Source organism: Corylus avellana, chromosome 2 (genome assembly GCF_965113065.1).
Source record: "Corylus avellana chromosome 2, dhCorAvel1.hap1.2, whole genome shotgun sequence".
NCBI classification, from domain to species: Eukaryota; Viridiplantae; Streptophyta; class Magnoliopsida; order Fagales; family Betulaceae; genus Corylus; species Corylus avellana.
The window spans coordinates 41,630,997-41,643,265 of record NC_142491.1 but is presented as its reverse complement, the minus strand read 5'-3'; the positions used below and the strand labels follow the sequence as shown (position 1 = coordinate 41,643,265).

The 12,269-nt window shown below is 38.2% G+C and overlaps 1 protein-coding gene and 2 pseudogenes across 1 annotated transcript; all 3 read right to left on the bottom strand.

Moving 5' to 3' along the window:
- Positions 1-1,896: 1,896 nt before the first annotated feature.
- Positions 1,897-2,567, bottom strand: LOC132173439 (cytochrome b561 and DOMON domain-containing protein At4g12980-like; annotated as a pseudogene).
- Positions 2,568-3,848: 1,281 nt separating this feature from the next.
- Positions 3,849-5,574, bottom strand: LOC148587751 (PR5-like receptor kinase pseudogene; annotated as a pseudogene).
- Positions 5,575-8,143: 2,569 nt separating this feature from the next.
- LOC148587750 (LEAF RUST 10 DISEASE-RESISTANCE LOCUS RECEPTOR-LIKE PROTEIN KINASE-like 2.4) lies at positions 8,144-11,019 on the bottom strand. Its single transcript, XM_088512797.1, has 3 exons — positions 10,354-11,019; positions 9,979-10,003; positions 8,144-9,297 (listed from the first exon to the last, which is right to left on the bottom strand). The coding sequence occupies exons 1-3, from the start codon at positions 11,017-11,019 to the stop codon at positions 8,144-8,146; spliced, it is 1,845 nt and encodes a 614-aa protein (XP_088368923.1).
- Positions 11,020-12,269: the final 1,250 nt, after the last annotated feature.

Below are 12,269 nucleotides of genomic sequence, written 5' to 3'. Positions count from 1 at the left end.
ATATTTTCCGTCCAAAACATTTTATGGCGTTTACCTTGCACACGGAAAATAATTTTTTTTAATATCTTTTTTTTTTTTATTTTATATATATATTTTTTCCAATAAGGTCCCCGCAAGGAACAACATGGGACTTGTTCGAGACACCGTAGGGACCTGCCCGAGACCCAGCGGAACTTAACCAGGACCTCACCGGGACTTGACCGGGACCTGCCCAGGACTTGACTGGGACCCGCCCAGGACTTGACTGGGACCTGACCGGGACTTGCTCGGGACCTACCCAAGACTTGACCGAGACCTTACTGGGACTTGACCAGAACTCGCCCGGGACTTACCCGGGACCCTCTCGAGACTTGACCGGAACCCGCCTAGGACCCGCCAGGACTTGACCGGGACCCGCCCAGGACTTGCTCGGGACCTCGTCGGGACCTGCTCAGGACCCCCACGAGACTTGACCGGAACCCGCCCGGGACCCAACCAGGCAAGTCACGGGCAGGTCTTGGGCAGGTCCGGTCATGTCTCGGGCGTGTCCCGACAAGGTCCCAAACAAGTCCTGGGCGGGTCTCAGTCAAGTCCCGGGCAGGTTCGGTCAAGTCCCGGGAAGATCTCGGTCAAGTCCTGGGTGGGTCCCGGTCAGGTCCCGCTGGGGTCCGGGGCAAGTCTTGGGCGGGTCTCGGTCAAGTCCAGGGCGGGTTCTGGTCAAGTCTCGAGCAGGTCCCGAGCGGGTCCCGGTCAAATCTCAGGCAGGTCCCGGGCAAGTCCCTGGCAGGTCCCTCTGGGGTCCCGAACAAGTGTCAGGCGGGTCCTAGTCAAGTCTGGAGTAGGTCCTGGTCAAGTCTCGGGTAGGTCCCGGTCAAGTCCCGAGCGAGTCCCGGGCAAGTCCCAGTTAGGTCCCGGGCGGGTCCCGGTCAAGTTCAAGGAGGGTCCCGGTCAGGTCCCGAGCAAGTCCAGGGCAGGTCCCGATCAAGTCTCGAGGGGGTCCCAGGCAAGTCCCAGTTAGGTCCCGGTCAAGTCCCGAATGGGTCCCGGGCAGGTCCCGGGCGGGTGTTTGTCAAGTCCCGGGAGGGTCTTAGTTAGGTCTCGGTCAAGTATTGGGCAGGTCCCGGTCAAGTACCGAGCGGGTCCCGGGCATGTCCCGGGCGAGTCTCGGGCATGTCCCGGGCGGGTCCTGGTCAAGTCCCGGTCAGGTCCTGGGCAAGTCTTGGGCGAGTCCTGGGCGGGTCTCGGTCAAGTCCCGGTTAGGTCCCGAATGGGTCCAGGGCAAGTCCCGGTTAGGTCCCGGGCGGGTCCCGGTCGAGTCTTGGCAAGGTCCATCGATTTAAGAATAAGATGCTCATAGTCGGAAAATGGTTTACGGTTTTCAAAACCGTAAACCATTTTCCTAAAATTAAAGAAGAATTTTCGGTCAAAAGGAAAATATTTTCTGTTGACCACTATTTTACGTTGAAGTAAACACCGTAAAATATGGAAATCATTTTCTGAAAACCATTTTACGTCGAAGTAAACGGAGCCGTAATCTCAAACAATTCATTTTCTGCGATACGAAATTATACTTTTTGTTTATAAAATTGCAATGTCAAATGCACCCTAAATCGAACTAATTGAAAGTGTGATCCTAAACATTTTCTTGCAGTGACACCAGAGAAGAAATGAACAAGTTTTGATTGCCAGAGAAGGAAAATAATGAACCATGAAAAATTGTCTATTATAGGTCCACAAGAAATTTGCTTAAAGATGTAAATATTACCTGTTATTGCTACTATCATCACTTTGAATCTCTGACTCCCTGCATCAAAAGTAGCAAAAAATATTAGTTTTGGTAGAAATAATAAAACGTGTATTAGGAATATATATATTAATTTTTTGGTGAATCACTAAAGAGACCCACATCGAGTCCCCCTATAACTGTTGAAGCCCCACTGGCAGGTGAAATACTACTGAAATAGCAGAGCCAGAGGGTACAGAAGCAGGGGTGATAGCCGTAGCCTCTTGGGTGACCAACTGCGGGGTCCCTTTGGCCATCAAATTCTCTTCCTGAAAGTCGTGTAGCATCGGGTAGCCTTGTGTGCTCACTGCCCAACCCACCTGCCAAACCAGGTTTACCTTCTCCGTGTTCACCGGCAGCTTCCATTTCCCGAAGATCTTGATGGTCCCGTTGGAGTCCTCGGTGCAATGTCCCACACCTCGTAAACCAGCTTCGCACTCGACTCGCTTAAAATGTAGGAGCGGATGTTGTAGGTCTGGATGGTCATGAGGCCGTTGGATTGGAAGGCCAGCAGCGCTTGGGACCCACTCATGCCGGTCCCACTGGGGTTGATGGCCCACGCCACCCAGCCCTGGGGCTTGGCCGGCGGAGCCACGAAGGCCATCGACAGAGACGAATTGGACGCGTTGTAGCTCCAGTGAAGGCACGCGCTCAGATGCGGGAGATCGGCGCAGTTGGGGTACACTTCCACCTCCTTGTTTGTGAACTTCTGCCAATTGCAGTTCAGAGACTCACCCAGTGCGACCAGCAGAGCCACTGCTAAGATCCCCACAACTGCTCCACATGTACAACAACACCTACCCATTGTGTTCAATCTAACAGAAAGAGATCCAATTCCAGGAATTATTTTGGTTTTGGAGGTGGAGCATATATATATATAGTAAGGATCCTCATGCTTCCACGGTAAATCATGTAACTAATTACAGTAGCCATGCCCTTTGTTGTCTCGAAAATCGATAAGTTGAAGTTGATGTCTCCAAGGTATAGTCAATCGGTAATGAATCAAACTTTATAAAATAAGGGTTACTAGTTTAAATTTTCATTTATTTATGTGAACATATCAAAAATAAATAAATAAATAAATAAATTGAAGTTGATAGAAAGATTACATTTAATTATGGTAAAATGCCAAGAGAAGACTTCCATTTCTTTTTTTTTTTGGTTTGTGTTGTTCTTGCCCATTGAGGGCTCAAAATCATAGTTTATGATAAATTAATCAATTTATAATATAATTAAGATAATTAAATATAGTTATCAAATCAATTTCAACCCTAGAGATGAGAAATTATTCCACGTCCAGTAGCTTTTATTTGTATCTCTACGTAGCAGAAAAAAATAAAATTAAGATTTAGGGCTCCAAAAGTTATTTCAATTCGTCAATTAGCTAGTTGTACAAGAAACAAGAATACAATAGATTCCTGTGGACCTACTAATCTAAAATGCAGCACTGAGCGCCTGTTTTCTTTTGAAAGCAATATCTTTTTAAATAAAATCTATAGTCTTTAAAACTATTTTTTTTTCCCCTTAATTCATTTAAATAATATAAGATTTTAATATTCAGTAATATGAACTTGTAATAAAAATTATAATATTCAAGCATTTTTTTAATTAAATTTAATTATCTAGTATTACGAACTTTCAGATCAATTTGCAAAATGGTTACAAATTATAATGAACTCCTGTTAGTTCAACTAATTAGCTTCAAAAGTCAATTGCGGTGTTTGTCTCACCAAGTAAGAAGACTCTAGTTACTTTGAAGTGCCTCTGTCATTGTGTAGTAAGCATTTCCTCTTAATTTTAAATTATTATACAAACATAATTTATAATGGGTATGTGGTTATATATTTACTAGGACTCGCAGCATTATAGATTCATGAAAGAAGCTATCAGAAGATATCATCCCATAATTAAGGCAATCAAAAATGGTAATGTCTTTAATTCTAATTCGCATCAACAAACTAATCATTGATGCAATTCACAAAAGATGTTAGTTACTACTCTTAACATTAAAATTTCCTCTCTTCAAAAAAAGAAAAACATTAAAATTTCCTTTTAAGGAAAAGATGCATTTGAAGGCATTATAGAATCATACTGTGTTTTTTTTTTCATACTGTGTTGACACCATTGTTGAAGAATCTTCTGGTGATCGTGATGGTGAAGACAAGTAAGGTTTAGGTGGTACTTATAAGGATTCAAGACTCCCTTCTAACATATTCACAACTGTGCTTATTGGTGGTCGGCTTAAAGGGTCAGTCTGTATGCACCACAAACTAACTATTATCATCTTCCTTGCACTTTTGTAATCCTCTTCATTCATAAGGCCCTGCAGTCCTCGATTTTCATTTTGTTCAAGACGCTTGTAAATCCAATGCGGAAAAAATATTTCACTGGTACGATCAATCTCGACATCTATATTCCTTTTTCCTCCAACAATTTCAAAAACCATCATTCCGTAGCTATAAACATTTGCCTTGTGAGAAACCCCTCCAATATTTCTACAAAATACTTCTTGAGCTATATATCTCGCAGTTCCTCTCGCACCCAACATTGATATAATACTTTCTTCTCTTGAGCATATTTTTGCAAGGCCAAAATCAGAAATCTTTGGGTTGAAGTTCTCATCCAAAAGAATATTGTGAGCCTTGATATCGAAATGTAAGATCCTTGTGCTGCAACCTCTATGTAAGTACTCTAATCGTCGAGCAATGCCAATTGCAATGTTGTATAATGTCTCCCATTCCAGTCGTCGAGCAACCTTTGAAGGACTTTTGTTATATATGAACTTCTCTAGAGATCCGTTGGGCATAAACTCATAGATGAGGGCTCTTTTAGAACCCTCAAAGCAAAAGCCCATAAGAGAGACAATGTTGACATGGGAGGTCCTACTAATGCTAGCAACCTCATTAATGAATTCCTCTCCATTACCTCTAGATTCCTTCAAAACCTTCACTGCCACAAGACATCCATCTTTTAACTTTCCCTTATAGACACCCCCAAAGCCCCCTTCGCCTAATTTATCTCTAAAGAAATTGGTCATTTTCTTGATATCTGAATAACTGTATCTTTTAATAGTAAGATGTCCATGATTTCTTAGAAAGTCTTGGACAGTCTTATGGTTTAGACTTTTCTTTTTCTAAAAATAAATAATTTCATTGGATGAGAAGTTTCTCTTGATCAAGCAGCAGATTAGAGCCATCACAACTCCAATTCCAGGAAATAAAATAACTGTAATCAAAGAATACACATTATGAAGTTATGTGGTGCATAAACGAGACTAATTAACTCAAATTACCCATTAAGAGTGTGATGTAAACATTTTCAACTAGTGGCACCAGACAAGAAATATTGAAGAAGTTTAGATTGCCTAACTCGGAGGAAAATCATGAACTATGAAAAATTGTGTACTCTATGTCCAAAAGAAAAGAAAAAAATGCAACACGGAAGTTTGAATACTTGACAACAACTCTTGAAATCTTCCAATGGATTCCATATGTACTACATCCTTAATTACAACGATTAAAATAGAGAAAGTGGAGTCATTACCAAAACTGTTTGGAGAACCTTATATCATTAATTACATGCAATAATACTTCAAAGATTTCATAATTAAGGAGGTTAGTCATTTTCTTCATATCTAAATAACGGTATCTGCTAATAGCAATATGTCCATGGTTCTTAAGAAAGACCTCAACAGTCTGACGGTTTAGACTTTCTTTCTTCAAGAAATTAATAATTTTATTGGATGAGAACTTTCTCCTGAAGCAGTAGATTATAACCAGCACAACTCCAATTCCAGCAGATATAATGCCTGCAATCAAAGAGTAGAAATTACGAAATTCCAGTAGATTTGATAATTAGCGATACTCTTTGAAAGGAGTGAAAAAGGAGTTGCAATTTATGTGTTGTAGATACAATACATTACCCGAGAAGCAATAATTTGAGTTATGTCAGCTGACCAATTAGCGAACATTTGAATACTAATATCAACAAGAAATTTGATTGAAGTGGTATCTCACCTATTCCTATCGCCAGATTCTTTTTGTTACTCTCTGCATCTGAAGATAGAAACATAAAAGATGTCACTTAAACAATGAAGATTGAAGTGAGGCAGCTAAATTGGCAGCCTTTGAAACTTTGACAGGGTTAGCAAGAAAGAAATATCAAAACCTTAGCGAAGTTTGTAGAGTTTTAGTTGAGTGCCTTGAGGCTATTTTTTCTTCTAACTTCTTAAATCCATTTGATCAAAACCCTGTAATTCTTGTTAAAATGTTAACTAATTAATTAAATTATTTTATTTTATTAACTTAAAATTTTGAGATAAATAATGATTTAATATGATATTTAGGTAAATGTATTGAGTTTGAATCTTGTCTTCATCATTTAGTTTTCATTTAATTAAATATTCTACTTGATCCAGACATAAGTGTTAAAATATTACATGAGTGAAAGTATTAAAATATTAACTAAATCATCTACATAATTTATCATGGAATCTTAAAATATAGATTAAATGATTAAATTTATTTTAATTAAATATTTTGTATGTTGGGTCTCACTTATTAAGAGTGAGTTTGAGTCCACACATAAATATATCATTATATTCTTTCCAATCCACTTAAACTTATAGAACAAGTGGTGATTTAACATAAAACAATGGCCATTGCAACTTCACTAATAATTGGTTTCTAACCTATCATTCCATGAACAAGTAGACATCCTAAGTCGAATCAAGATATTAAGTAGACATTCTCGACATGTCAAAAAAATAAAAATTAAATTGAAGTTGAAAGAAAGAAGTACATTTAATTATGGTAAAATGCCAAGAGAAGACTTCCAATTCTGTTTGTTTCTTTTTTTTGGGGGGGGCGGGGGGGGGGGGGGGGGGGGGTGGGGTTGTGTTGTTCTTGCCCATTGAGATCTCAAAATCATAGTTTATGATAAATTAATCAATATAAACAGAAGAAATCGCATCAAGACAGCAATGCTAAGTGAAAATAAACCCTTCTATTTGAGAAAAGATTAATAATAATAATAAAAACCATTTACTTTTAGTTGTTACTCTTCGTGCATGGAAGAGGGAGGGGGGACATAAATGACAAAATCCCTCCTCCTTTATTGGGTACGTTAGCCCAATCTTCTTAATTTTCTCAACACATGCCTTCTTTTATGGACAAAGTTTTCCTCCAAACTAGGTTGGAGGAAATTCCTCCAACCTAGTCTCTAAAATTGACATGTGTCCTCAAACATGTGCTTCTCACATGTTTTTTTTAATACCCTAATTTCCCCAAACCATAGTTAACTCCACCCTTAGTTTCTCTCTCTCTCACGTTCTCTCTCTCTCTCTCTCTCTCTCACACGTTCTCTCTCTCTCTCTCTCTCTCCTTCCACTCCCGCACGAGACCAAGCTGTCTTTCCAACCCAAAAAATCTCTCCATGGAGAGTTTCAAAGCAACAGAAGAGCACGACACTCCTTCATCAACCCTCGCGTTGTCGAAGCCTTTGATGGTGAGAGTTTTCTAAGCTTTAGAATTTTTTTTCTATTTTCTGTTTTCTCTAATTTTTTGGGTTTGTAACGGTTAAATCAATTTTAAAACAAAAGTTTTTTTTTTTTTAGCTGCTTTGTCTGTAATTTCATCTTATGATATTTATGGCTTTAGAATCAATCCTGACCTCTATTTACTTGAGTTGGAACAGAGGAGTTTGTGTGGAACTCCTCTTTTGTTGAGATCAGTTCTTATGGAACTCTGTTGTTGAGGTGTTTGAGTTGTACAAGAAACAAGAATACAATAGATTCCTGTATTGAGCGCCTGTTTTCTTTTGAAAGTAATATCTTTTTAACTAAAATCTAGTCTTTAAAACTTCTTTTTTTTCCCTTAATTCATTTAAATAATATAAGATTTTAATATTCAGTAATATGTACTTGTAATAAAAATTATAATATTCAAGCATTTTTTAATTAAATTTAATTATCTAGTATTACGAACTTTCAGATCAATTTGCGAAATGGTTACAAATTATAATGAGCTTCTATTAGTTCAACTAATTAGCTTCAAATTAAAGTCAATTGCGGTGCTTGTCTCACCAAGTAATTAAGAAGAGTCTGGTTACTTTGAAGTGCCTCTGAGATTGTGTAGTGGGCCTTTCCTCTTAGTTTTAGATTATTATACAAACATATATAATTTATAAAGGGTATGTAATTACCTATTTACAATGACTTACAATATTATAAATTCATGGAGGAAGCTATCATGGCAGATATCATCTCATAGTTAAGGCAATCTAAAATGGTAATGTCTTTAATTATCATTTGTATCAAAAAGCTAATCATTGATGCAGTTCACAAAAGATGCTAGTTATTACTCTTAACATTAAAATTTCCTTCTAAAGAAAAGATGCATTTGAAGGCATTATAGAATCACACTGTGTTGACACCATTGTTGAAGAATCTTCCGGTGATCGTGATGGTGAAGACAAGTAAGGTTTGGGTGGTACTTGTAAGGATTCAAGACTCCCTTCTAACATATTCACAACTGTGCTCATTGGTGGCCGGCTTAAAGGGTCAGTCTGTATGCACCACAAACTGACTATTATCATCTTCCTTGCACTTTTGTAATCCTCTTCATTCATAAGGCCCTGTGGTTCTAGATCTTCTTTTTGCTCAAGACGCTTATAAATCCAATGCGGAAAAAATATTTCACTGGTACGATCAATTTCGACATCTATATTCCTTCTTCCTCCAACAATTTCAAAAACCATCATTCCGTAGCTATAAACATCTGCCTTATGAGAGACCCCTCCAATATTTCTACAAAATACTTCTGGAGCTATATATCCCGCAGTTCCTCTCGCACCCAACATTGATATAATACTCTCTTCTCTTGTGCATATTTTTGCAAGGCCAAAATCCGAAATTTTTGGGCTGAAGTTCTCATCCAAAAGAATATTGTGAGGCTTTATATCAAAATGTAAGATCCTTGTGCTGCAACCTCTATGTAAGTACTCTAATCCTCGAGCAATGCCAATTGCAATATTGTATAATGTCTCCCATTCCAATCGACGATCAGACTTTGAAGGACTTTTGTTATATATGAACTTCTCTAGAGATCCGTTGTGCATAAACTCATAGATGAGGGCTCTTTTAGAGCCCTCAAAGCAAAAGCCCATAAGAGAGACGATGTTGACATGAGAGGTCCTACTAATGCTTGCAACCTCGTTAATGAATTCCTCTCCATTACCTCTAGATTCCTTCAAAACCTTCACTGCCACAAGACATCCATCTTTTAATTTTCCCTTGTAGACACCACCAAAGCCCCCTTCACCTAATTTGTCTCTAAAGAAGTTGGTCATTTTCTTGATATCTGAATAACTGTATCTTTTAATAGTAAGAGGTCCGTGATTTCTTAGAAAGTCTTGGACAGTCTTATGGTTTAGACTTTTCTTTTTCCAAAAATAAATAATTTGATTGGATGAACACTTTCTTTTGATCAAGCAGTAGATTAGAACCATCACAAGTCCAATTCCAGCAAATAAAGTGGCTGTAATCAAAGAATAGACATTAATAAGTTATGTGGTGCATAAACGAGACTAATTAACTCAAACTACCCCTTGAGAGTGTGATCCCAAATATTTTCTTGTAGTGACACCAGAGAAGACATGAAGAAGTATTGATTGCCAGAGAAGGAGTCTAGGAGGAAAATCATGAGGTATGAAAAATTGTGTATTACAGGTCTAAAATTAAAAAAATGCAACACGGAAGTTTGAGTAGAACTTGAGAACAAGTTTAGAAGTCTTCCAATGGATATAATACATCCTTAGAACGATTAAAATGGAGAAAGTGGAGTCATTACGAAAAAACTGTTTGGAGAACCTTATATCATTTCGAAAGATTTCATAATTAACCACACCCTCGGAAGAAATTATGTGTTGAAGATACAATAGATCACCACCAGATGGAATAATATCGACAAAGAATATGAACGTGACAACTAATATCAACAAGAAGAGAAATGTTACACAAACTCTCACTCTCACAGTCCAAAGTGCATACTCCCTGGCATAACATATTTCATTACCAGTAAATTTTGGATGTATCATTATTGAATTTTGAATCTAATGGTAATTTCATTGTCACGTTAAGGAGAGTACTTAATAGAGTGAGAGTGAGAGTGTGTATAACATTTTTCCAACAAAAAAATTTGATCGAAAAGGTATCTCACCTAATCTTATCGCCAGTTGCTTTGTGTGATTCTCTGCAACAGAAGAGACAAACATAAAGATCGATGTTAGTTTAAACAATGAGGATTGAAGTGAAGCAGCTAAATTGGCAGCCTTTGAATCCCTAACAGGGTTAGTAAGAGAGAAATGGGTTTCATTGCAACAGAGTTAATTATTACTATTACTCATAATCTAAATTTGACACTCATCCAAATCAGCTAAAGCTATCGCTTTATAGGAATGGATTATGGCATGGAACAGACATACTAGCAGCACATGTATTAGGAATAAATAAAACGTAAAAAGAAAAAGAAAAAGAAATTTGTATGCATTTTTCATGATTAATGTATCCCCAAATATTACTGTGTTATTCCTATTTTTATACCTTTCTTTGCAACGGGGCAATAAAGTTTCCCCTCGTCGTTGGGCTTACATTCTTCAGAGACATGCACTCGGATGTCGATCTTAGCTGTTATAAGTTCAAACAGGGTATCATCAACTGGACTCGGATTCTTTGGGAGCTGAATAATTGAACATCTAGAAAGAGAACTGGGAACACCAACGCTTGAATCACTATAGTAGATATTATACTCATCACTGCAGCTCGTATTTTTAAACTTTGGAGGGGGAGGAATATAGGGATCGCTTTTGCATTTAAAAAAGGTCTGATTGGGTGTGATGATTTCAAAAGAGATGAACGAAGAATTGGGAAAACTCAAATTGGTTAAGGATTCGCATCTATGATCCCAAAGCTCTTTGTCGACCATACGTATGGTGGAGCTATTCGGAAAGGTGCCTAGAAATTCATATGGTCTTCCACCGTCCTTCAGTTTGATCATTGGATACGGACCCTGACAATCTACTATGTTAACACCGCATTCTGGGTTTGACATATTGGTGAATGGAAAGCCAGTCACGTTCGGATATCGACAGTGAAACTCTGGACATCTTTGGGCGAATCCCCCTTCTTCTTCTTCTTGAGCCGAAAGAAGCAGAACGAAGTGTGAGAGAACAAAGAAAACGAACAGAAAGACAGAAGCCATCCCGAAAATCTCAATTCAGTACCGGAGAAAACAAAGAACAACACACCAACAACTTGTTGCTCTAAATTGAAATAACGTCTTTCCTTGTTTCTTGACCATATAACATTTAGTTTCTGAGTTTAACACGGTAGTTGACTTGGAAATTGGATATGGAAGACTCGTTTGTAATACAGGCTGAGATTATAGCAAGTGATAATTGGTCTGTGCTTTCGGAAAACTATTAATTTTGATTAAATAATTAAATTTATTTATTTTATTAAGGGTTAAATACTCCATACCCCCTAGGGTTTTTTCAACTTTATTTTTTTTCCCTATGGTTTCATTTTTATCACAGGAGGTCCCTGTGGTTTTGATAAGTGACCAAATTAGTCCATCCGTTAGGACTGACACGTGGACCAATCAGACGTCGACACGTGGCACATATTTAATTTTTTTAAAAAAAAATTTAAAAAAATGTATATATTTTTTTTAAATTAAAAAAAAAAAAAATATATTTTTTTTTAAAAAAAAAAAGAAAAAAAAAAGGGAAAAAAATTGGGGGTGACCGAACGAGCCCAGGGGGTGGCCGAAACCACCCCCAGTACCCACTGGGGGTGGCCGAGCCACCCCCATGGAGCTTTGGGGGTGGCCGAAACCACCCCCAAATCCCAATGGTGATTGGGGGGTGGTTTCGGCCACCCCCCAAGGCCACCCCCAATTTTTTTCCCTTTTTTTTTTTTTTAAAAAAAAAAATTAAATATGTGCCACGTGTCGACGTCTGATTGGTCCACGTGTCAGACCTAACGGTCAACTAACGGATAGACTAATTTGGTCACTTATCAAAACCACAGGGACCTCCTGTGATAAAAATGAAATCACGGGGGGAAAAAAATAAAGTTAGAAAATCCAGGAGGATATGGAGTATTTAACCCTTTTATTAATTTAAACTTTATAAAAAAGTGATAATTTAACCATGTAATGTTTACTTACGAGAGATTTTCCTACCCATCTTCCCCATTGACCCGCATTAGAAACGAAAAAGATGTCTCATCACCATGTATTTGCCTCTCTAATTCTCGTGTTGAAGGAAAGCAGAAATCTTTGGAAAAGTTTGGGGCGGAGCGGAAAGGAAAGCAGAAAGCTGTGGCGTCTTTGAAAGATCTTTAACGTGGTGGGTACCAAGTTGATTTACGTTAATCACACTATAAATTAAGCTTTTCAGCAGCCAGTAGGAGATGGCCGGGTAAAAGAGAAATTATTGACAAGACAAG